Genomic DNA, 23,571 nt, shown 5'->3' with positions numbered 1-23,571 from the left:
GATCAATATCTCCTGCTTCAGAACCTCAGGGAACGAACACTGGTTGGTTGGTTGGTTGGGGTGTGTGGATTGTAACTCCAATTTAAACATCAGATACATAACTCACTCTAATAGGTGGAGAAGACTAGTGACAGGCCTACCACTAAACAACATCCCAAATAGAAGCCATAATAAACAATCCCACCACCTCATGAACATACCAGTTCCATATTTCAGATTAAAACAAATATGTAGAAACACTGAATGGGGTCAATAAAAACAAAAAATTAAATGTGACATGAAATGGCATCCAGGTGAGGATGGACTGTGTCTGGCCTTCATTCATAATAAAAGAGCATTTTGCAGATTGAGCTCTGCTTAAGTGCCAATATATGAACAAAACCACCAACAGATGGGAATCAAGACACTGGACTCTGTTTGTCAGATTCAATCAAATACTTCAGAGTAACTTCCGTAGATAACAAAGGAGAATATGATTGAAATGAATTGACTGAGCACGAAAGGCTTTGAAATGTTGAATGGCAGCAAACACAGACAAAAGACACACACACACACACACACACACACACACACACATGCACATGAAAAGATGGCAAAAGGCGACACAGACACGACCTTTAAGATATAATAGAACATAGCAAATATAAAAACCATCTATTTATAAATAGAAACAATCACAATAATGAAAATGAAAATTGAAAGTCTGGGGGGGGCAGGTGGAGGAATGATACAGTGAGTAACAGGGTTGAGAGCAGTGCATTTAAACAAAGAAATCTACAATAAAATATTAACACACAGTAATAGGTATATAGAGGATGTCCTGTATACGGGTAGAAATGTACAGCTGACCAACGTTTTGTTCAACAGTTTGAGTAGATACAAGTTGGTAATAATGGAAATGTGTAACAGTACAGTAATTCACTAACGCAACCTGAAAACACTGGTGTGACAAACATGGTTCACAGACTATATGAACACAATGCAGTGAAATGGAATGAACCAAGGCTGTGGTTTTTTTTCGGGTTTTCTTTGTTGTTGTTTTTTTCTCTTCTTTGTTGTGTTCTCGCTCACACAAAGCACTGCGAGTCTCCCAGATCTCCAGGGCTGCACACCACCCACAGGTGCTGCCTTCCTGTCTCCCCTACAAGGGGGAGCCGCTGTCGTTGCAGCCGGATCTAGGCGGCGGCCCCCCCCAGCGCCGGCAGCAGGCCCTTCTCCGTCAGGTGAGCCTTCAGGGAGTTGAATATGGAGAGCTGCTGATCTGGTCGGAGGGCCAGGAGCTGCTGGATCACCTTGCTGGGGTTGGGGCCCCTGATGGAAGGCAGAGAGGTCATCAGATACACATCCCACTGTTCGAAATCAACCTTTCACAAAATCCTTCTTCCACACAGCGACTAACCAAACACAGCTTAACAACAACCGTAACTCGACAGTGTTTCCTCTAGGTTTTTTAGTTTAAGAGGGAGGGCAGCCCATTTCTAAGCACCGGTCAACAAGTGATTCTGTCCCTAATAACGTTTGCAGTGGCAGGCTACAAAAAAATGTATGTAGTAGAAACCCTGCTTGGTATAATCAAGCTCAGATTTCTCAAAATGGTGTGCGAGCTACAGTAAAACAAAAAAACACATGAGAAAAAGTGTAAAGGATGAATTTAATTGTGTTTTTCTGCTCTAACCAAAGCTCTAATCTTTAGCAAGTTACAGCTAACTAGCTACCTACAATATTAAAGACTTGGCATAGAAAGTTAAAATGATTGACAGTTGTGTCGAACATTATAATAGTGCACACACACTAGTGTCAAACACAAAATCAGACCACAAGCAAAAAATAGTGTCACACATTTCATATAGCTATCGTGTGTTTACCTGATGAAGCTGGCAATGTAGACATTAACAAATGTGGCCATGAGGTACTGGCAGTCGAATCTGTCCATAATGCCTCCATGACCCGGGATAGTGTTGGCAAAATCCTGAAAGGACAAAGGACAGTACACATGCCTGAACACATAATATAACATTTCAGAAAGAAAAGTCATTAACAGTAATAAAATAAATGTAAAAAAAAAATACATGCATAGAATAATCTGTGTGATAAACTATATTCTAAAATGCTGGCCTACACCAGGAGGCTTTGCAGAGTTGAACCAGACTGAGACAACAGCAGCAGATTGCCTGTGGCACTGTGTGTATCCTGATTGGTTACCGGGGTCTCGGTTTGTGTGCTACATCTCTACCTTGATCTTGAAGGCCCTCTTGAAGCCGCTGGCAAAGAAGCCACCGAAGGGTCCCATGATGGAGGCAAATGAAGAGAGCGCAATGCTGTGGATCTGGAATGGGTAGAGGCGCACGGTGGTCTGTGGAGACAACATGGGAATGTGAGACTCACACAGTCCAGCAGATAGTGTTATTAAATGGGACTTGACTAAATCAAACAAATGAAGCCAGATAGACGAGGAACAGAGCAGGTTGAGTCTTACCCATCCAGTGAAAGACTCCAGGATGGCAGGCAGGGCGTAGACCTGCAGCTGGAACAGGTCAGATGGTTCACAGTCCACCTGGAATCTGTTGGAGTCGTTGTTGAACTCCACTGGACACACAAAGTAGCGGTAGCCAGCCATCACATAGGAGAACTGCAAGCAGAGCAAGCTTCAGTTACTCACAGGCTGTACATGTCAAAGTCATGTGGAGAATCAGCTGGTGTCTTACGTGGCTACGGAGGAGCTTTCTCATGTCTGAGATTAAGATTTGGTCTTTAAAATATACTGTGCAAGGCCATGTTTAGACCTGGTATTAACATCAGTCATGACAGATCTGATCACAAGTGCTCAGATCTAAGTACGTCTGTTCACACCTGGTAATAAAATGTGCCCTGAATGTGTCTCCTGTGAGCCCTTGTGATTTAATCTCACTTCCCTGCTCTATTTACATATAATCACATATGTAATTTGTGTTCGTGAAGACCAAATGTTGTCGCATAAACAGATGTCACTGTTTTTGTATGTTGGTGAATGTGTCGTTACGAACGGGCGAGAGAGAGAGGGGTAGAGAGACAGAGAGAGGTCAGGAGGGACCTAATTAATCTTGTGCAATCTCATGAAGAAAGATTTTTACCAATTTTAGAAAAGTATTAATCATTACGTATTCATCAATGTTAATATTGTGGCAGTGGCCAAAAAAACTAATCAATATATGGACACTGAGAAGCATAAAAGTACATTTGATTAATTGAGAAACTGCATCAAGTCAGAGGACGTCAGCTGAGTAGGCGGTCCTTCATGTGTCCCAGGAGTTATTTACGTTCACACACCTCCAAATGTGGTCTGAGTGATCAGATTGGATAACAGGATGGATGATAATACCACATCTGAATGGGGTCTATAATACTTGTCACAGTCAACTGAATCACCAAGCCATTACAGCAAAGACCAACACACCAGACATCAGAGTGCAAAGGCTCTGCTTCATGTGTGAATAACCAAGAACTCTATAGAGGCGTGTGGTAAAATCATATCTTACCATGATACCAAACACAATGGTGGCGAAGAGTCCTCCAATAAATCCCTCCCACGTCTTCTTAGGGGACAGCTGCAGAGGACAAAGTCAAGGTGTGGATACCAAGTTAACATGTCACCATGTTTGATGTGTTGATAACCAAAACCCAGACCTTTAGATAGATTCTCATTCTGTTTGCTACACAGTACAGAGTACAATGATTCTAAATATTGGGGAGTAATTTACTAAAAACATGTTTTCTGTTGATGCAAATCATCTGGTGTACAAAGCTCAAAGAACAATAAAACAAACCGACCTTGATGAGCGGTGTGCGGCCAAAGAAGAAACCAAACATGTACGCCATAATGTCGTTACAGATCACACAGGAAATTGGAACAATGAACCTATAAAAAGGAAAGTTCAAATCAGTCATTATGAGACTTAACGAAAACAAGATGTCTGGTAACGCAATCAGAAAACAGTAATCATTTAATCAATAATTGTGTACACATGCTCAGGACATAAAATAACATTATTACAGTATTATTATTAAGGAGGAGTATTTCCATTGATTGAGTTAAGATGTAGTTTTAACAGGAGACAAAGGACTCTTCACTTACCAGATCATCCCCTCAAACAGGTTGTGAATGATAAGGTGAGACTGAGTCACCACAATCAGCAGAGTCACATGGGTCCAACCAAACTGTGAAGAAAAGATTAACAACAAGTATTTTTTCACTAGGATACATTTAATTTAGCTTTTATTTCAAAACAACCTCAAGCTTCTTTCAGACAGGCACTGAACTCCACACATTTTCCTGCAATTTTCCTGAGGGGCTGTATGTGAGAACGCAATTGTCTGAATCAGTTGCTGTGGGACATTTTTCCTGCCAGGCCCCCTATAAAATGTCTGCACTGATATAAGAATACAGAAGACAAATTCACAGCACGTAGAAAGTGTTACTGTCATTTCTAACATGCCATGGACACAAAACTGAAAGAACAATATGAATAAATCTCAGGATGAAAAAGAGGAGCCATACATGTAGAAGAAACAGACAAAGACATTAACTTGGAGATAAAACAAGATTTGATTTTGGTGATGAGGACCAATGGCGTCAATGTGCTAAACAAAAAAATTTCCGCAGCAGAATCTGTATCTACATACAAACTCTCAGTGTTTACTGCCTACATGACTAAAATAACACAGTTAATACTGCAGGGCATGTATCTCGACAAGCGTTATCAATAACCCAGTGGCCTTGAGGCTGGTAGGCCGGAGGAGGTATGGTGCTACTTACCATGTAGAACTGAAGGCGGTAGTGTTTCTTCACCAAACTCAGCACAAACATGCAGAAACCTGCAACAACCAAAAGAATTGTGAATGAAATACCTAAAAGGCACATGATCAGAGGTGTAGAGCCTGGAAGGAGGAGATTCATTCATTCAGAATCCAGGTCATGTTTGGACACACTGACTAAATTTAGCTCAACCTATTTTCAAGCCCAGCAGTAAAAGCAGAGAGGAGCTCAAAACTGCTTCAGCCATATATTCCACAGAGTAAACATGATTGAGTTGAGGACAGGACACTGTGAAAAGACAAAAATAATTTTACTCTGGGAAAAGTAGTCAAACCAGACACACAGAAGAGTCTAGGAAACTGGTCTCTTTACTCCTTCCCAACATATAGAACATCTGTCAGGAGAAAACACTGCAGATTTGAGCACTTCAAGGTTTGACACCATCATCTTAACAAATTCTATTTCACCTTGAGTCTCGTCGACAGGAGGCAGAAAGAGTCAGAGTGTTTCCTTCCACACCACATCCTGTTTGCCATCTGTTCGCAGCTATAGTAGCACTGAATCACTAACAGTCACAATGTAGCACAGGAAGTGGGTCTTCTATGGTTAGAACTGTGTCTGTTCAGTATGACAAGCAACATTTTTATATATAGAAATATCTTTAATTAGTCTTTTACTATGTTTAAAGAAAGCCCTAATCAATAATGTACTGGCATCTGCTGAGACAAGCTTAGCAGCTCCTGATGTCATCTCATCTTCTGTGATCAATTCTAATTGATGAACAAATTGAGCAAACGACATACTCACACTTGCTTTGGGGAACCGCACGTCTGCTCAGTTCAATCATTTTGAATCATGGTTAAATGCAAACATATTCATTTCTTTGGTCCTGTGGCCACATATCACACCACAGCAGAGTTAACACAGGTCGTCCACTAACCAGAGGGCTGGTTGGACCCCTGGATCCTCCTCTGCCAACCTGTCCTAGGTCAATATAATGAACCCTTAATTGCCCCTGGCGGCTGTGTCAGTAGTACGAAAACAGTGTGTGATAGAAAAAAAATTGCAGCATATAGTAGTGCTGTATGAATGTGTGGGATAATGGGTGACTGTGACTTTTACTATAAAGTGCTCTGAGGGGTAAATAAGAATATAAAAGCGTGATATAAATATAGTCCCTAAGGTTATCTTCAAATTAACTACTAGATACCCAAGTGATGGATTAAGCAACCGCAAGTCTTATAGAAAAGTTTTGAGAAAATCCTCTGAATGGCTAGTGTCAAGCCACGGTGTCCATGTGTTACAGTATGTGGCACATTTACTTCATGTGACTTGGTCTCCACTTGTCTGCCCATAAAACTGTTTATGCAGTAAAATGTTCTATACTAGAACAAAATGTGGAACTTGACACATCAACACTGAAAAACCTGAATGACTGATACACCTCTATGAGGCACAGTGGTGTAATGAAATGACAATATACTTGTGAAATCTCAGTGTGTAAACAGAAGTGATGTCAATACGTCCCACACACCAACATGAGAACAGACATTTACAGGCTTTATTTTGTTGGTACCTGTGAGGTAGAGGGCGAACGAGATGAAGCGGTGGTATTTGCTGAGGATGCGAAGTGGCTCCTCCCTTTGCACCAGTGAGAAGAAGTAATCTGTCACGGTCTCACCATAAAAGAAGTAGTTTACACACAGCAGGAAGTACCTGTTGGGCAAAAGGATTAAGGCAAATGCACAAATCTGTCAGCTTTATAACAGCAGCTAATCAGACTCTGAATTCATTATGCCTGCAGAAAAACTGGTAACAGATCAGCACTGATTTTAAATCATCTTGAAATGAATTAATAATGTGAGTAGACTGTCATCATAGTTGTACTAACCATAGATGGTGTTTGACTTTTCATCAGGTCTTTCATGCACATGGCAAACTGAATGTCAGGAGTCTGCCATCTATGACACTAAACCAGAGGTTTTCAAAGTACAGCGAGTCGCCCCTACGTGGCATAAAGAGAGAGAGCATCATGTGGGTGAGCTGATCTGTAGATTAGTTCAGCTCACCAACATAGCAGGCAGCTGGAGCTGTGACACACAGCTCATGGAGGGAGTTAAAATAAAACAAAAAAATCTCTTCTTCTATGAGTCGTCAATTAGTCACATGTGAACAAAATGACATGATGCATATATTTTTAGATTTGTAATGATATCATTTTATCCAATATCCATCACAAATATAATTGTCCACAGATCCATTTTAAAAATCATAGAAAAACATGTTCCTGATCAGAAAACAGGAAGTAATGTAGATGATTGGGGGAGGGGGCTAATGTAGGATGAGGCAGTGTCAGACTTTGAAAACCCCTGATCTAAACAGAACACCACTGCTAAGTTTAAACAGCAGACCTGCCAACCTCACAGCGTCACCATATCCCAAAATAACGTATCCTCATGTACATGTGTGCTTATTTATTGCTTATATTATTACCGTCCTATTTTTGGGCCTAAATGTATTTCACATCTTTCCCTCTGAAAATATTTCGCCAACATAAGTACTAAGCATCACTTTCATTCAGGGGATAAACCTGATTACGTAGCTGGTACTGACCACTTTATTGTGTGTTTATCCCTTTTAAATTTAGTCTTGACAATACAGAAACATTTTACATTTTACTTTTATGACGGATATTATAACAGTATTGTAGACTGTACAGAACACATAGGCATGGTCACCTCTCCCTGTAACTCAAAGACTTTCTACAGTGTGTGGACAGGGGGCTTTGTTTACTACAATTACAGGTTTGGGTGCAATCATATATATTATGACAACTATGAAAAGTCCTGTTTCACCATCTGTGATACTCAAACAATATAACTGAAATTGCTAACTCAAATGACTGGTGAACAAGCGAGCTGGATTTCTAATACATATGTAAAGTCAGGCTAACGTTAACTTAATTCACATTCTCATTTACCTTTGCTAAATGGTCCAAGCAACTCTCTTGAAATGACATTACACACGAGTCAATCATCCCCGCCTGTTATTATTTTTTGGTATTACGACAAGCGGAAAGAATCCACCACTATGATTTGTGTTTTTTATGTTCTTTTGCATTTCTGCAGGCTCTACACTTGAGTACTGCACAACTGTCTCACAAGGCATCACCAGAGCTTTGCGTACTTAACCGGAGTACTTTGATGAAGAGATGCGTACTCGTTATGCACAGGTTGGCAGGTCTGCAAACAGAACTAATGATTCACAGTATTTTTGCCACTTTTATTGATTAGTTTAATAATCTTTAGTCTACTCAAGAGTTCAAAACAGGTCAGAATAACAAACCTCAGGAAGTCTGCAACAAAATAAAACGTCAGATGAAACAATAAGAAAGAAGCAAAAAGGGAAATGTGCTGCATTCATGACACCTTTGTGTAGTGTGTGATTTTGTGTGGGTTTGTGTGAAAATCCTCACCAGCTCAACGTCCTGAACCAGGGCAGGTGGTACGAGTGGTAGACACTGTAACCGATGGTAATGATTTCATGGAAGCACTTGATCTGAACGCAGAGGACCTGCACAGAGAAATACGGTGTCACTACCGGGCAAGAAACTTAAGAGCTGTCGAAGAGTTTGCTCAGCAGCATCTGTGTTGTTTGTACTCACAATCATCATAAGCACCATGGGGCCCAGGTAGATGATGAAGAAAAAAAAGGAGATCATGGCCAGTGTGAGGATGCCTCGTACCCACCAGTTCTTCCATCTGAAGGAAGCACACAAACATGTCAGCTCAAAGAAGAATAAAACACAGATGTTAACACATATAACCAAACATCTGGTTTAATATTCGATCTGTAAAGAAAAAAATAAAATGAAAAAGGTGGTGTAAATAAACCAGCTGAGACACTGGCCATGGACAGGGTAAAAAAATACTAGTTTCTGATTGGCTGGTATCTGTACATTAGAACAGTAAATCAGACATGTTTGTTCTGCATATACATCAGGACACCTTGATGTGCTTTATCCCACACATATGATGTGCTGCTTCATCATGTGTAGTGTGTAGATAGTGGCCTGTTAGTGTCAATGTGAATATATTTTATATGACTGCAGCTTTAATCATGTCATCGCACACATACACACACAACCCCCGTCTGATATTATCAACATTACTGCCAGAAACATGGATCTGTAAAACAGTTCAGGGACTCATATCTTCTGTTCACAGAAAACTATGTGTGGGGAGGGATTGCTCTGTATGAATCATGACACCTCTGCATGTGAAGCAGTCCAGAGATGAAGTCCAGGAAAAACATGGACGGACCTCTTGATTAGTTAAGCAGCTCTATATTAGAAAATGTGGTGATGAACAGAAATACTCTGAATACCAAACGCAGGTTACTTAGATGATCTGTGTTTATTCATTATTTACTGAACATGTAAAATGCTAAGTCTTACTGTTATACTGACAACTTTCATTACTGTAAACTCAGCAGTATGTTTTTCTCCTAAACAGAAATCGCACCTCGAGGAGAGTCCAGACAGGGCCTTGTTTAGAACCTCTGGGGTGTCATCAGAAGGAACAGCCACCTTTGGGACCCCTGAGTCCACCTTGGTCTCAGTGTCTGAACCCACATCTTTTTCCCCCTTCAGCTCACTGTCTGAACCCTGACACACACACACACACACACACACACACACACACACACACACACACACACACACACACACACACACACACACACACACACACACACACACACACACACACACACACACACACACACACACACACACACACACACACACACACACACACAGACAGAGGAGAAATAAAACACATTTAGCAAAGATAAAATGTTGCAGCAAAAAACCTGGAATCATCTGAAATCATTTCATATACATTTAAACTTGAGTTTATTTCAACCTGAATTCAGTTTGAGAAGGTGTGATATACCTGCTATATAAGAATATGATTATATTTTTAAAAAAAACAGCCCAGCACATACTGTGGTCAGCAAAAGGGATGTGAGTGAGAATCTTTATTCACAATGTAAACAGTAAAAGCAAAAGTGAACAGTATTTACATAACGAATGCCATGAGATGGCCTCAAACTAAATCACATGATACTGTATCTGGGTAAGATGGCTCTTAGTCATTTTTGCCCTTTAGAGCACGCGCGCACACACACACACACACACACACACACACACACACACACACACACACACACACACACACACACACACACACACACACACACACACACACACACACACACACACACACACACACACACACACACACACACACACACACACGTTGTGTGAGTATGGCACCTATTCAATGCTCTTCACTATAAATTAAGTGAAAATGCACGATAACAAATTACAAATTACTGTTTGACTAATAATACACATATATCCATTATCATCTATACAGTTCTTCTTTAAGGGGTCGTGGTGAGCACACCCTGGAAAGTTTGCCAGCATATCGCAGTACAGTACAGAACAATCTATGGGATAATGTGCAAAGCCTCTGCAGCCCTGTGGGTCAATGGTGCATTAGTTCCGATTCCTTTTACTAACACTAATTCAAAATACAAATATGTACTCTGTACTGTTACATGTGTACAAATATTAATAATTATCATTGAACAAATAGCCTCAGATCCATGGTATCAGAGGTGCACAAACAGCATTACGCAAGCAGCAGCAGGACTCCTGGTGCAGGGTTGTGTGGGAGGCTAAACACTCAGCCAAACTGTCTCCATCCATATTGTTGATGTCTCAGAGCCATCTGTTCTCTAATGGAGGCCAGCTTAAAATGCAGCCATAAACAACAATCAAATGATGGATGTAACCACAATTGACAGCAGCTACACACAGTAACAGGTCCTCTGGTGAAAACTGAGAGGTCTGCTCAAGTCAGTCCGTCCTTTCACTCCCCACTGACCTCTCTGCTGCTGCTGACCAAATTAGGCTCACAGCTCTCTCCTCATTTCACACAGCGGATGGTTGGCTCACTCCTCTGTGACGCCCACTCAGTCTCACACACAGGCTTTCACAGTTAGACATTGCTACCAGACTAAAGCTAAATATTTTCAATAAATATTGAACCTTTGTTGCTTGCTGCATTAAAATCAAGCCAGTTATTCTATCTTATCATCTTACTGAGCTGTCCAGTGTTATTTTATTTACCTTCACAGTGCACTAGGCCAGGAAAACTTCTGTCATTATTAATTTACTTAAATCTTTATTTCCCTTTCATGAAAGATTAATTATAGGCGTGACTAATACCATTACCATCTCATATTTATGTTTTTCTAATCATGTAAATAAACCACAAAACTAAAATATCATCCATATTCAAAGTAATGGTTCACCAGGGGTCTGCCAAGAGTTCCAGTTAATGAGGACAAAGTAATAAACCAATATGTTTTGGACAGTGGAAAGGAAGAGGAAAGAATCTGTTTTGATTATGATCATACCATGTCATTTTCAAATGCTTTAAGATTCACATGATCTGTGTTAACAGGAGAAATTCCCCCCAAAAAATATTTATCTTCACCACCACTTTATATTTATGTAACTCCTACATATGCTCAGTTTCTTGTTCAGAGAAAATAACACAATCTTTTTCACATAATAATGTGTTCATGTTATGTTTTTGTATTATTCATAGGAAGTGTTGTTCTTGTTATTACTGCATAACAAATCATACAAATTAAATGAGAGGTTTTTGATTTATCATGAAACTTTGTTATCATAATCATAAGGACAAAATCACTGCATCAATATTAGTAATTGCAAAGACTCTGTGTTGCAGCATTTTGTAATAACAAATTACCAAAATGTCAAGCGTAAACTGCAGACTGCAGTTTGCATATCACAGCTCAACAAGCAACAAGACACATCATTAAAAACAGAAAGCTAACTTAGTCACATGTTAAATGCTTGAGGCTCTGGGTGTACGGTCAACACATCAAAATATGCATTTTCCCGCACGTTATACTGCAAATACCATTTAGGTTATGATTCATTTAGGTTAATAAGGCCACCAGGTAGAGTGCATTAAATGCACTGTGGCTGATTAATTAATCTGGAGATAATGTGTGGATTTTTTTCTCCACAACCAATCGTGTGATGGAGGAGCAGGTAGCTCCAGTGAAAAAGAGTTTCTTCTTACAGAGAGAAACAGAGCTATGCTCTGCTGATTCCGGTGGCTTTTTAGAAAGACAGAAAGTTATGGATCAAATTTAGTCTTTGGGAACAATCAATGTGTGTTTACCTTTCAGACATAATTTAGATTCCCAAAGTGACCTCCCCATCTCTCTGGATTAAGTCAATTTAAAGGAAAATAATTTTTTTAGGACTAGAAACACTGTCAGTAACTGTCAAAACCCACTGGCTGACTGCAGGAGCATGTACAAGAATACACACACACAGACTCATTCTCCGCCTGCGGGTTTCTATGGAAACAATATCTGTCATTCAGGATGCCTGAGCTAAAAATAGGGGCTCATTTCACACACACACTCTTCCCCTTTCATGCTTTCCTGTAGACCAGTGGCGACCCTGAGTGTCTCTTGGCTTTGTCTACCTACAATTTATTAGAAATCAGAGGATCTGTGGGCTGTGAAAGGATGAACACAAGTACGCCCCATCTTTAGTGGGATTACAAAGCTTTTAGACCAAAGCATCTAAACCCAGGGGAATGCTACTCTCTGACAAATAAAAAAACTAAAAGGAAAAGATTAGGTTCGTCCTTGAGGTTTTCAGCTGTGTCATGTTGAGTTCATCAGACGGAAATATTTTGGAGCAACTGTTTTGAAATGTTTTGAATATCTAAAAGATGAGTATTCAGTTGGTCATTAAGAATGATCCTTCCCAGCAGCGGCTGAAAGAACATGATAAACAGAACTGTATAAAGAAAATTATTGTTACAGGATTAACCCATTAAAATGTACCATCTCATTTATGAGGGGGTCTCGAACACCTACAAATAATGCATGTGAGTTTTAAGAATTTTCTTAATAGTCATGTAGTTGAATCAAAGTATAACTGAATGTCACTCTACTCCTATTTATGCTAAACACTATAATAAAGAACCCCATCCCAATGAATTAAGTCCTCATTTTCTTAAGAGCCTGCCTTATAAGTTCATGCAGGAAAAAACATGTCAGAGCAGAATATATCTAATATTTATCCATTAAATATACTTTTAGCTTTATGGTCACTGAGTCAGTGAATTGTTTAAAATGTCCTTGAAATTCTACATCATCTTATAGGACAATAAACTGACAACCACTCAACAGTAGAAGCACAAAAGCAACTTCTGACAGTAGTCCAAAGTGAAATGAAAGCACATTAGGAATGGGTGCTAAGTGAGCTCCACTAGTAAATGAACTATTCCCATGTGAACTGTGTTGCTGAGCTGTAGCTAAAGCCACACTTAGTTTCCCCCCCTAATTCCAGCACCGTGTTGTCAACACACAGAGGACAGTGACTTCCCTTCAGTTACAGGTCAATTATAAAAACCTGCTCAGACATCAGTGTTTCTGAAGCTGGAGCAAGCAAACTAACGGCGGTACACAACCAGGGAACATGGCTGATCTCTGTTCAGCAAAGCTACAGTAAGCAAGCTCGAACAGTGTTTTCACAATTTGCTGTTTGTTCGCTTGGCGGCAAATGAAGGAGTCGTTTCAAACATTACTTAAGTACGTTTGATATACAAGAAGGGTCATCCCATATTTCGGCATATACCTGATAAAGACAACAAATGGAGGAATGTGATACAATTGGAACTTTTGTCGTTTGGCTTGCTGGATGTTTTCACGACGGAAGCCCACCCAGGCAACACTGGGTAGCATCAGCCAGCCACGTCCAAAACGCCAGTAAATAGACGGAGGATTTGTACCGCATCAGAGTAAACTAACACCTGTAGCGTTATATTATGTTGTTTAAACCGAGACACTCGTGTTTAGTGGACAGAGACGCGACCCTGTCCAACTGACGTAACACGCCCCACTACCACTCGGATAGCTAGCTAGCGTTAGCATCCTACCTTGTCCTCTGAGGGCTGCAGCTGTGGCGGCTCGGTGTCTCTGGCTCCTCGGTGCCTCACCTCCGTCATGTTGGCAGCTAACGACCACAGCGAGGGTCCTGGGGGTCCTGAGGCTCCGACACACGCACACGGACACACACGTTCTCCTAAAGACAGACTGTTGGTACGACAACACTGCTCACTCGAATTCAATCGATGTCCCTGACGAGGGGTGCAGGATATAGATAACTTCCGCTTTTCAAAATAAGCTCTGTGTAATCATAAATGCAGTCCGTGTCTATCTGTCTATCTTACTATTCTCCAATAAAAAGAGACATACATATTATTGATTTAGTTTATCTAATAACATTATCATGTACTAATAGCTGCACAAGTTTCCAAGTACAGGGTGTGTGCCTGTGTTTTGAAGGTGTAGATGTACAGTTGTATTTACCAGTACTCTGGGTAACTTGATCTTCCTGTCAGCAATACAAATGTTGTACTCTGTAATATATAATGTTGATCTACGTTAATATGTGTTACTGAATATTTATGTTGTGATATTATATATATATATATGTTATATATCGAAGAGCATTCGAAATACACTTAACTAAACAAATGTAATTTAAATAAATGTGTCAACATTGACATGATTACAATAAATAACTCCCAAACTTGTATTGCAAAACAATGCATTTTGAAAGTTTCATTTTATTATTGTTCTTTATACATACATGTATCATACATTATGCTCTGCACTCGTGCTATTTAGTATATTAAGGTGAAATTATGCCTATTTATACATATACAGCACTTACCATTTTAATTCTCATGTTTATATTGTGCAATACACAGTCCATATGCATACATACGTCTTTTTAAATTTCAACATCTCTTTATACATAATTGCACAAACATCCTCGTGCAATCATAGTCTGCCACTGCACTTTACTCTAGACATACAACTCTAATATTTTCATCTGTAGTGAAAGGTCTATATTATTTACATATTCTCTGTATTAAAAATTTTTTTATTTTCAATTTCCTATTTTATTCTATTTATGCTTTCACATGTTCTCTTGTTTACCTCATTCTAGCTCTACCTCTCATCTTATCTCATCTCATCTCTCTCATCAGTGTATGACACTCTACCGATACCCTAACAAACTGACAATACAAGTTACCATTTTAATTGTGGCTAATGTCAATCAGTTAAGTTTCTCTATAGGACTTGATGGTAGTGGTGGTCTCTTGCGATTGAATCTGTAATTTGCACCTTTAACACCAAGTGGCAGCAAAAGCTCACTTTAATTCTCTCTCTCTCTCGCTCTCTCTCTCTCTCTCTCTGCGTGTGTGTGTGTGTGTCAGCTGTGTGGCCTGACAGAAGCCAGTATAAATACTTAATGCCCTACCACTGTTGCAGCAGAAGGAAAAGGGAGAATAGCATTGCAGCCCACACACAGTACAACACTTCAATAGGACCTGACACCCCTGTGCTGTGAATGGTATTAACAAGGCTGTGAAACAGAGAAGGGTTGTTTCAGATCATCGGGTGAAGTCATTTATATTTTCATCCACCACAGATTCAATAATATACAGAATCTGAGTAATCTTTTGGTTAAATAAGTTTTGAATGAAACTATTGCTCCCCTACTGAACTGATTTGCATGATCTTCTTTGCTTTTTCCAAATTTCTCCAAATGTAATGAACAGAACTGGTGAATTATTACTCATCTTTCATTAATGTGGTGAACAGATAAACTTAACTTGTGAGTGGAACTATAGAGTAACTAAATCTGTCAATATTCTGTACTCTGCGTCTGTCCCCTTAATTCATCTGTGTCTTGTCTTAAGACTGGCTTTTCTTAATCTTCTATTTTCATTAAATCCTTTTCAGTCCTGTTTATGTCTCTTCACACACTTTTAAAACTTAATTTTCTTTGGTTGTCATTTGTAATTTGACTGCTTTGACTGTCCTTTTTAGGACAAATACGATTTTTTTCCTATTATGCTGGAATTTTATACGACTAAACTGATGCTGTTACACATAATAAATTCTCAATAATTTGTTTCTTTTCTATAGGGTTTCTGTTACTTAATAAATAGTCTTGCTGTATTTTAGCCAATTTTTCACAAATCATCTTTAAATTATAATATATGTTTTAATTCTAATTTATTTAAGAATTGTTTAGGTATTTTTCAAAAGCTGACATCCAAATAATTAGTTACAATTATTTTTTTCATAACTTGCACTGGACACAAACAGTGTGATTGATGCTGTTTTTGAAGTTGTGATAATTGACCATTCATCCTTCAGGTTCTAAAGCATTTAAAGCTCCTAAAAAGTTGAATCATAACCCAGCAGTTCTGGAATGTAAGCAGAGAGAGGGAAATGATCATGGCAACACATCCCCACCCTCCCAACCAAACATGACTGCAGTGGTTTTAACTCTGTGGGGGGCACTTCATTCTTGCCGCAGTGTGATGCTGTGGACCTTGTTCTGTTGTGCTGCACATGTACAGCATTATTGTGTACAGTGCTGTCATGCCTCGACCGTCCCACCCTGAGGTGCACGGTTCATCTACTGTCTCCGCTCGCCTGGTGTGTATGCATGTGTGTGTCAGGCAGACAAAAATTTGGCTGGGACTCCTCAGCAGCTCCTCCAGAACTGCAGGGCTCTGGGATATCTGCAATGCAGAAGTCTATATATAGCAATGGATTTGCAAGGAGAGAGAGAGGGGGGAGAGAAACACAGAGCTAAAGAAGGATGGTTGGGCAGAGAGGGGAAGGACAAGACAGAGGGAAACAGTGAAGGAAAAGAGTGATCCTTGAACCAAAAATGAGCTGGAAACTAAGAGCTGACAGAAAGTAGCTGTGCAAACGTTTACCACAAAAAGTCCATTCCTCTTTATTCAAACTGAAATCAATTATTATATCATACAATATGTGAAAGTGCCAGAATCCTTCAGGACCATTACACCAACCAAGTGTCCAGTCAAGATGTCAGCGAGGTCACTGATGACTTAACTCACTTACAGGTGGAAGTGTAATTATTTCCTCATGGACTCCCAGCTACAGGAAAAGGGGAAGGGTGCTTGTTAAATCCTAAGGTTGAGTATTTATTGCCTCTATCTGGAGGGTTCTCAGGAGGGCAGTGGAGGAGGAGGAGGAGATGGAGGGGAGTGGTTCAATTATGTATGCACCTCCACAACAACAGAAAATGCTGACAGTAGAGCTCAACCCCAACAAGGCAGCAGCATGGGCAAAATCAAGGACGAGTCAATGCTCCGGCCAGAGGCGTGCAGAGCTGCAGGGTTGATCAGACTCTAATATTTTCAATAAATCTGCCCTCTGACACATGAGTCAATGCCAAGTCATAACTTTCCATGCGTCACTGAGGACAGCATCAGTCATTCTGAGTCCAGCACACCGAGAGAGGAGAGGGGCAAGGAGTCAGAGTTACACAATATCTTTTTTAAGTAATCTTGTCATATGTATTATTATTAAAGCATTTACAGTAGCATGAATGGTAGAACTCTACAATCTTAATATTTATAACATAAAATAGTGAACATAGAACATGAAATCAGACATGCCCCCCCCAAACAACTTAGCCAGACCTGGAATGGGTCATGCAAAAGACAAGGCAAGATCAGAAAACAACAAGTAATGCTTACAAAAGGAGTAGTACGAAATAATAATAAACACAAGGTGAATTAATTACAAACGTAAGCTAACCTATACATGAACGCACGTGGGCATAAACATGTTTGCATAGTCATATACCTACAAATACAAAAATGCACATGCATATATATGAAATAAAGGGGGGGATGGGTTGCACTAAGAAAAACCTATCACCAGTCTGTAAAGCACTAACAGTGTTGTTCTGCAGTGAACACTACAACAAGAAGCCAAGTTAAACTCCTGCAGGTCAGCAAAGACAAGGTTTTCAGCCAGTGTTAAATTGCTCTTTAACTGTATTGATTTACAATTATGGTCAAGCTGAGTACACCACAGTCTTTCATTTGGCTGATGTATCATTTGAAGGAAATTTACTTGTTGGCTGTCTTGCAGAGAGCTGGGAGGCGTCCAGAAGGAGGAAACTCTGCCAACCAGCAGCAGACTCACTAATGAACCCATTACATCTTGTTTGTTTAATCTGTAAAAAAAAGGAGCGGTTGAATGCTAAATGACAGCACACACCCCAGCCTCTAGAGAAGTTTCTTCTCTCAGGCTGTGAGACAGCTGAATTATTCCACAATCCACTAACCAAATACTTTTAAAAAACAATTATTTTAACACTTTTTTTAAGATAAGGTTCAACTTTATCAATCCCACGGTGAAGACATTTACTTTTTACAGCAGCACATAGTCTAAATGAGTCAGACAAGAGATACAAATTTAAAATAAATAAAGGCCAGAAATCTGTATATAATATACACTTTTCATTAACCCTTGTGTTGTTCCTGGGTCGAATTGACCCAGAGTGTGTGTGTGTGTCTGTGTGTGTGTGTGTGCGTGCGTGAGTGCGTGCGTGTGATCATACGCAAGCCCTGGCCGGTCAGGGTTAGGGTTAGGGTGACCCAAGGATTGTCATTATCCAATTCTCCTGGGGTAATTGAGACCAATGGATTGTCATTCTCGATTGTCATGGGAGGGGTCATTTAGACCCCCAGAGAGGGCGCTGTGGTGCTCTGTGGGGTCATTTAGACCCACACCTGATTCCAATTGAAATCAAGGGGAGGTACATTAGACCCACATATAAGTCTCAGTGTGCCACTCTCTCACGGACCATGGCACGATGTCGCGTCAGGAGCGTTTCACCAGAGAACAGGTTCTCCAACAGCTATTCTCCCAGCAACCATCCTCTGAACCCGAAGTGGACGCGAAAGAGCCAGACCGAGAAGCGGACGGACAAGGAGATGGAGAAGCAGACCAAGAAGCAGACAGAAAAGCAGACCGAGAAGAAGACAGAGAGGATGGAGACGGAGACGGAGACGGAGACAACGGCGATAGCGAAGAAGACGAAGACGACGACGGTGACTACGAAGACGACGACGGTGACGAAGACTACGACCCAGTGGGTGATGCTTCTGCAGATTCACCATGTGGGGATCTGGAGGTGAATATCTCTTTAAAATTCTTTAACAATCTGCTAAGAAGTTGTTGCAGTATTTTAATCTGAAGCAAAGTGATGAACCAACCAACAGATGGACATAGAGCCATGGCCACATTGTAAAAAATCTCCCCCTTCCTTAGACCACCACTTGTTGCAAATGTAACCTGCAAAGTGTACGTACATACTGTGTGCACATACCGTACATTCACTTTGACAGGTGAACCTCAAACAGTTAATATATGGGGGTTTGTGTTTCACAGAAATCGTCTGCTGAGTGTTTTAGGAACCCAGTTATTGCAGCAGGAGAAGAAGTAGAACTGCAGTGGCTGCCTGTCCTATGGAGTTGTAACCAGCCTGATTGCAGACATATGAAAACCACTCCAGCTACAACTAGAATTATTTGGCAAAGTCAAAACCATCCTAACCAGCCACCCAGTGGACAAAAAATCACATCAGCACCAAATCACTCTATTTGAAAAAAACCTGGCTCCCATGATCTCAGTGAATTTGCCTGTGAACTTATCCTCCGCAAAATATATTGAACCATACTGTCAACAATCACACCTTTAACACAAGCTGCACCCATTCATTTTTTTCTTCATGTTGTGCAATAATGCATTAAACGTGATACCATAAAAGGGTGTGCCTTTCGGCATTCAATAAATTTGGTTATCAAAATAAAATATTGAATATTAATATTAAATAATAACTTTAATTGATTAATTGAATTTAATTGATTGGCTATCTTTTCCCTTCCTTTGAAGAGAAAAGATAGCCAATTTATTGATTAAGTCTCATAAAAGTACTAACTACAAATTTGGAACTCTGATTAACAATTAAATTAATAACTATAACCAAAATGATCATATAGATAGTTAGCTAAGTTGAAGGATATAGAATTCTTGACAGTGTAGAGGTTGGCAAAATTCGCTTATGCAACATTAATGAAAAAACATTTGTGAAAGAAAAACATTTATTATGAAGGTAATAAAGTATAAAAACACAAATTACTTACAGTGTACTTACTAAACAAAGATGTGTATGTGAGTATACGTGTGTGTGTCTGTGTCTCTGTGTGTCTGTGTGAGTGAGCGTGCTTCCAAAATGGCGGCTGGCCACTCCAAAGATAACCCCCCCCCCCCCCCCCCCCCCCCCCCCCCCCCCCCAAATTAGAGAAAGTTACTAGATGCGTGCAAGGAAAGACTGAAGAGCATAACTAACATTAACCTTCAAATAACTTGTAACCAAAATATCACAGCAACACAAATCAAACTTATAAACATCACAAGGAATCGAATAAACAGTCTTGCTTAGCCTAGTATAATTATTACGCCCAGTTGTGTTACCCGTCCATGGAAAGGGAAAAAAAGTTGCTGTGCTGTTCGAAGTTCTGTGAAGTCGTCTAGCTGGTTTTGTGGCTCCTGCCTTTGTGGTTCTGTTGTGCGGTGCAGCTCAGTTGCTGTTTGAAGTTCTCCGGCAGGACATCGCGTCGCTGCTTGAAGGTTGGTAGAGCATTATAGCCATCATGAGATATGACATTTTGTAACATTGTAAAAAGATCATCGGTCAAAGATCAAACCTTATTCTTTATTGCTATAGAATTCTATATAAGATATGGCATCACCTTAAATAATATTAAGATCAAAGGTACCTAATGACACGTCACAGTCACAATTCTACAGAACTATGGATAGAATACTACCTAAAAGCAATGGAGAAAACAAATTGTAGTTGATAATTCTTTCACATCACAATGGACTTGGCAGAGTTTGATCTTTCCTGTCATACGGTCCAGGCTGGACGGCCTAAAAGTGGAAAGACTAAAAGGAATAATGGAGGACCTGACTGTAATGTGCATGACAATGAGTCAGTGTCCCCCTCAGTGGACAGTGCCACTAACAGCAGTATGTTCATCATGTGAAACTACCGCTGAGAATGTGTCATCAGTTTACAGTTTACACGAGGGTCAGAATGTTGTCAAAGCATTGCAGAGAACACAGAAACTGGAGCATTGGCATCAGTCTAAATAGACTTCAGTTAGTCGTATCTATATGTGAAGAAGGTTTTTGATTTCTTTGTCTGGGCTCTGAAATATCTTCCTCTGGCTTTTTTTTTTACATTCACCGCAGTATAGTGGGATCAACAAATGATGATGATTGACAAATTCCAGAGCAACACCTATTTCAAAACCAGTCTCCTGGTGTATGTGTCATACCCACAAAACACAAGAGACAGTCCTCTTTGGGATTCATTTTTTTCTCTCACTCTAGAAAGGAAAGCAGAAGTATGCTTTCAATTGTATGAACTATTCATTTCAATAAAATTATTCCATGGAGGTGGCAGATTAGAAAAGACTTGCGTCATTTTCGGAGGCACTGGATTATGACCTGTTTGGTCATTTACATTGGAGGACTCATATTTATGCCTTTTACTGTGAACAAGCGGCCTTCCTCTGTGTTTTTTCTCATCTGTAGATCACAGCAGTCAGCCTCCCGAAGGCTCAAGCAGATATGTGGAGACTGGTGATTGGAGCCAAATAAGCAAAAAGAGGAAGTTCACTGCTGATGGAGAGGAAGAAAGAAAGAAAAAGGGGAGTGATGAACTGAGAGAGACCTCGGAGGACTCAGCCAACCAAAGAGCCAACTTAGATGCCAAATACTTGGAGCTGAGCCCGCTTGGCAAAGGAGGATGTGGATCTGTGTTTGCTGGCTACCGTAAAGAAGATCACTTGCAAGTCGCGATCAAACACATACCAAAGGAAAATCACTGCAGACAAGTGTGTCTAAATGGGAAGAAGCTCCCTGCAGAGGTGGCCATAATGCTAAAATTAGCAGCTAAAAAAGATGGCTCTGCGGGGATGGCAGCGCCAGTAGAATTACTCGACTGGTATGAACTGGGACATGAGTTGATACTGGTGCAGGAGAGACCTCTCACTGCTGTGGACCTTTTCCAATACGTAGAGGACAGCGGAGGGTCTTTACAGCAGGGGGAGGCCAAAAACATAACAAAACAGTTGGTGGACGCACTTATTTCACTGGAGGAGAGGCAAGTCTTTCACCGGGACATCAAAATGGAGAACATCTTGATTGAGACAGGCTCAACTGTCCCGCAGATTCGCCTCATTGATTTTGGGCTGAGCATGATTGGGAAACAGGACTCAGTTCATAGCAAATTCTGTGGCACCAGAGAGTACATCCCTCCTGAGTGGTACAGCTCCTCGACCTACACCGCTGGTCCAACCACAGTGTGGCAGCTTGGGATTGTCCTCTTTGAAATGCTCCACAAAAATGTTGCATTTTCCACCAAAAGATTTATGAGAAATAGACAGAGAATCAGCTGGCGACTGTCCGAAACCTGCAAGAACTTCCTCCAGCTGTGTCTGAAGATGGACCCTCAGGTGCGGGCCACCCTGACAAAGCTACAGCTTCACCTTTGGCTGAGATGAACTGCACCTCTTGCAGAGAAGATTTAGAAGTGGGTAAAAATAAGTGGGTATATATCATATCACCAGATCACCAGTTACTCTGTCCCTTCCATGCTGCCGCCATCCTCTGCTGCTCCACGCCTGCCTGCCCCCTGCTCAGCCTGTACCTCTCCAACGATCAACCATCAAAACCGCAGTTTCATAATCACTTTTCACACAACTTTTTATCTGTGAGTCCCTCTTCTTCTGGGTCTGTCGAACCAAAAATACAACAAAACTCTTTAATAACATCTGGAAGCGTATGTCCCCAAACATCAGTAGGTTTCTTTGACATCATATTTGACGGTGTGTGTGATGATGGCAAAGAATCAAATATTTGAACGATGCATCACTTGATTGAGTTTTTAATGTTCAGTACATTGGATTTATGGGTTTCCAGCCTTGAAGTTGAACATTTCAACCACGGAATGACCCTTTTTCTCCCCCTCCACCAAATGTGTAAGGGATTATTTGGTGGCCTTCAGGTGACATAAAACTGCAAAACGTCCTCCAGAGTCACTGTTTGGTTTTTCTCTTCCATTGTACTGTTGAACATGGAGGGCCATATCTCAAGGTTAAAGGCTCATAGACTAATGAACACACTAATACATTTTTTTGTTATAGGTGATTATATGGTAATATAAATATCTGAAGATAGACCTACACACTGAACCTTTGAGAAAGTTTGTCAGTAGCATCAATGATACAGCTTCATTTTCTATAACATTAACCTCTGGAAAGAGCATGAACTCAAACATATACCCACCCCAACACTCATGGCCAGACCTGGATTGGGTCAGATACAAAATAAGGCAATAAATATTGCTTAAGAAATAAGTTGTAGAAAATAATACAAATATTAATAAACATAGCATACAACCTTTGAGAAGGATATTGATAGAGAACCCTCTAAGAACACATTCTTTTTCCAGGGCTGATTGGCCAATTTATGAAAATATTGCATTTATACATATATTGAGATCATTTGCTCATACAATGTCCATATATATTTTCTGCAAACTGCTTACAATTTCACCTGTTAATACTTCAGCAGTCAACATTTTCTGATTGTTTCATAAAGATCTTCTCAGAAATTCCCAGAAATGCAGAATAACGTCCTAAATCTCACGATGTTCAAGAAAGTGA

General features: G+C 40.3%; 2 protein-coding genes across 2 annotated transcripts; one reads left to right on the top strand and one right to left on the bottom strand.

Annotated features, from left to right (window-relative positions):
- Positions 1-420: 420 nt before the first annotated feature.
- cds2 (CDP-diacylglycerol synthase (phosphatidate cytidylyltransferase) 2) lies at positions 421-14,071 on the bottom strand. Its single transcript, XM_034595258.1, has 13 exons — positions 13,858-14,071; positions 9,316-9,458; positions 8,457-8,553; positions 8,268-8,365; positions 6,369-6,508; positions 4,793-4,851; positions 4,112-4,194; positions 3,808-3,895; positions 3,516-3,584; positions 2,477-2,629; positions 2,234-2,353; positions 1,866-1,969; positions 421-1,311 (listed from the first exon to the last, which is right to left on the bottom strand). Exons 1-13 carry the CDS (start codon positions 13,924-13,926, stop codon positions 1,176-1,178), a joined length of 1,359 nt encoding a protein of 452 aa, XP_034451149.1. The 5' UTR covers positions 13,927-14,071; the 3' UTR covers positions 421-1,175.
- A 6,644-nt stretch (positions 14,072-20,715) lies between these two features.
- On the top strand, positions 20,716-22,407 carry LOC117767733 (serine/threonine-protein kinase pim-1-like). The gene is made up of 2 exons (XM_034595568.1): positions 20,716-20,866; positions 21,437-22,407. Exons 1-2 carry the CDS (start codon positions 20,716-20,718, stop codon positions 22,405-22,407), a joined length of 1,122 nt encoding a protein of 373 aa, XP_034451459.1.
- The last annotated feature ends 1,164 nt before the right edge of the window (positions 22,408-23,571 follow it).

The sequence above is a fragment of the Hippoglossus hippoglossus genome, chromosome 9 (genome assembly GCF_009819705.1).
Source record: "Hippoglossus hippoglossus isolate fHipHip1 chromosome 9, fHipHip1.pri, whole genome shotgun sequence".
Lineage (NCBI taxonomy): Eukaryota > Metazoa > Chordata > Actinopteri > Pleuronectiformes > Pleuronectidae > Hippoglossus > Hippoglossus hippoglossus.
The sequence above is the reverse complement of the archived record's forward strand: the minus strand, read 5'-3'. Positions and strand labels throughout refer to the sequence as shown.

Coding starts and splice junctions, on each gene's coding strand:
- cds2 (XM_034595258.1), bottom strand. CDS start 13,926: ATGACGGAGGTGAGGCACCGAGGAGCCAGAGACACCGAGCCGCCACAG. Junction 8,554..9,315: donor CTGTCTGGACTCTCCTCGAG/GTGCGATTTCTG, acceptor TGCTTCCTTCAG/ATGGAAGAACTGGTGGGTAC. Junction 3,585..3,807: donor GCCGCACACCGCTCATCAAG/GTCGGTTTGTTT, acceptor TGTCCTCTGCAG/CTGTCCCCTAAGAAGACGTG.
- LOC117767733 (XM_034595568.1), top strand. CDS start 20,716: ATGGACTTGGCAGAGTTTGATCTTTCCTGTCATACGGTCCAGGCTGGA. Junction 20,867..21,436: donor GGACAGTGCCACTAACAGCA/GTATGTTCATCA, acceptor TCTCATCTGTAG/ATCACAGCAGTCAGCCTCCC.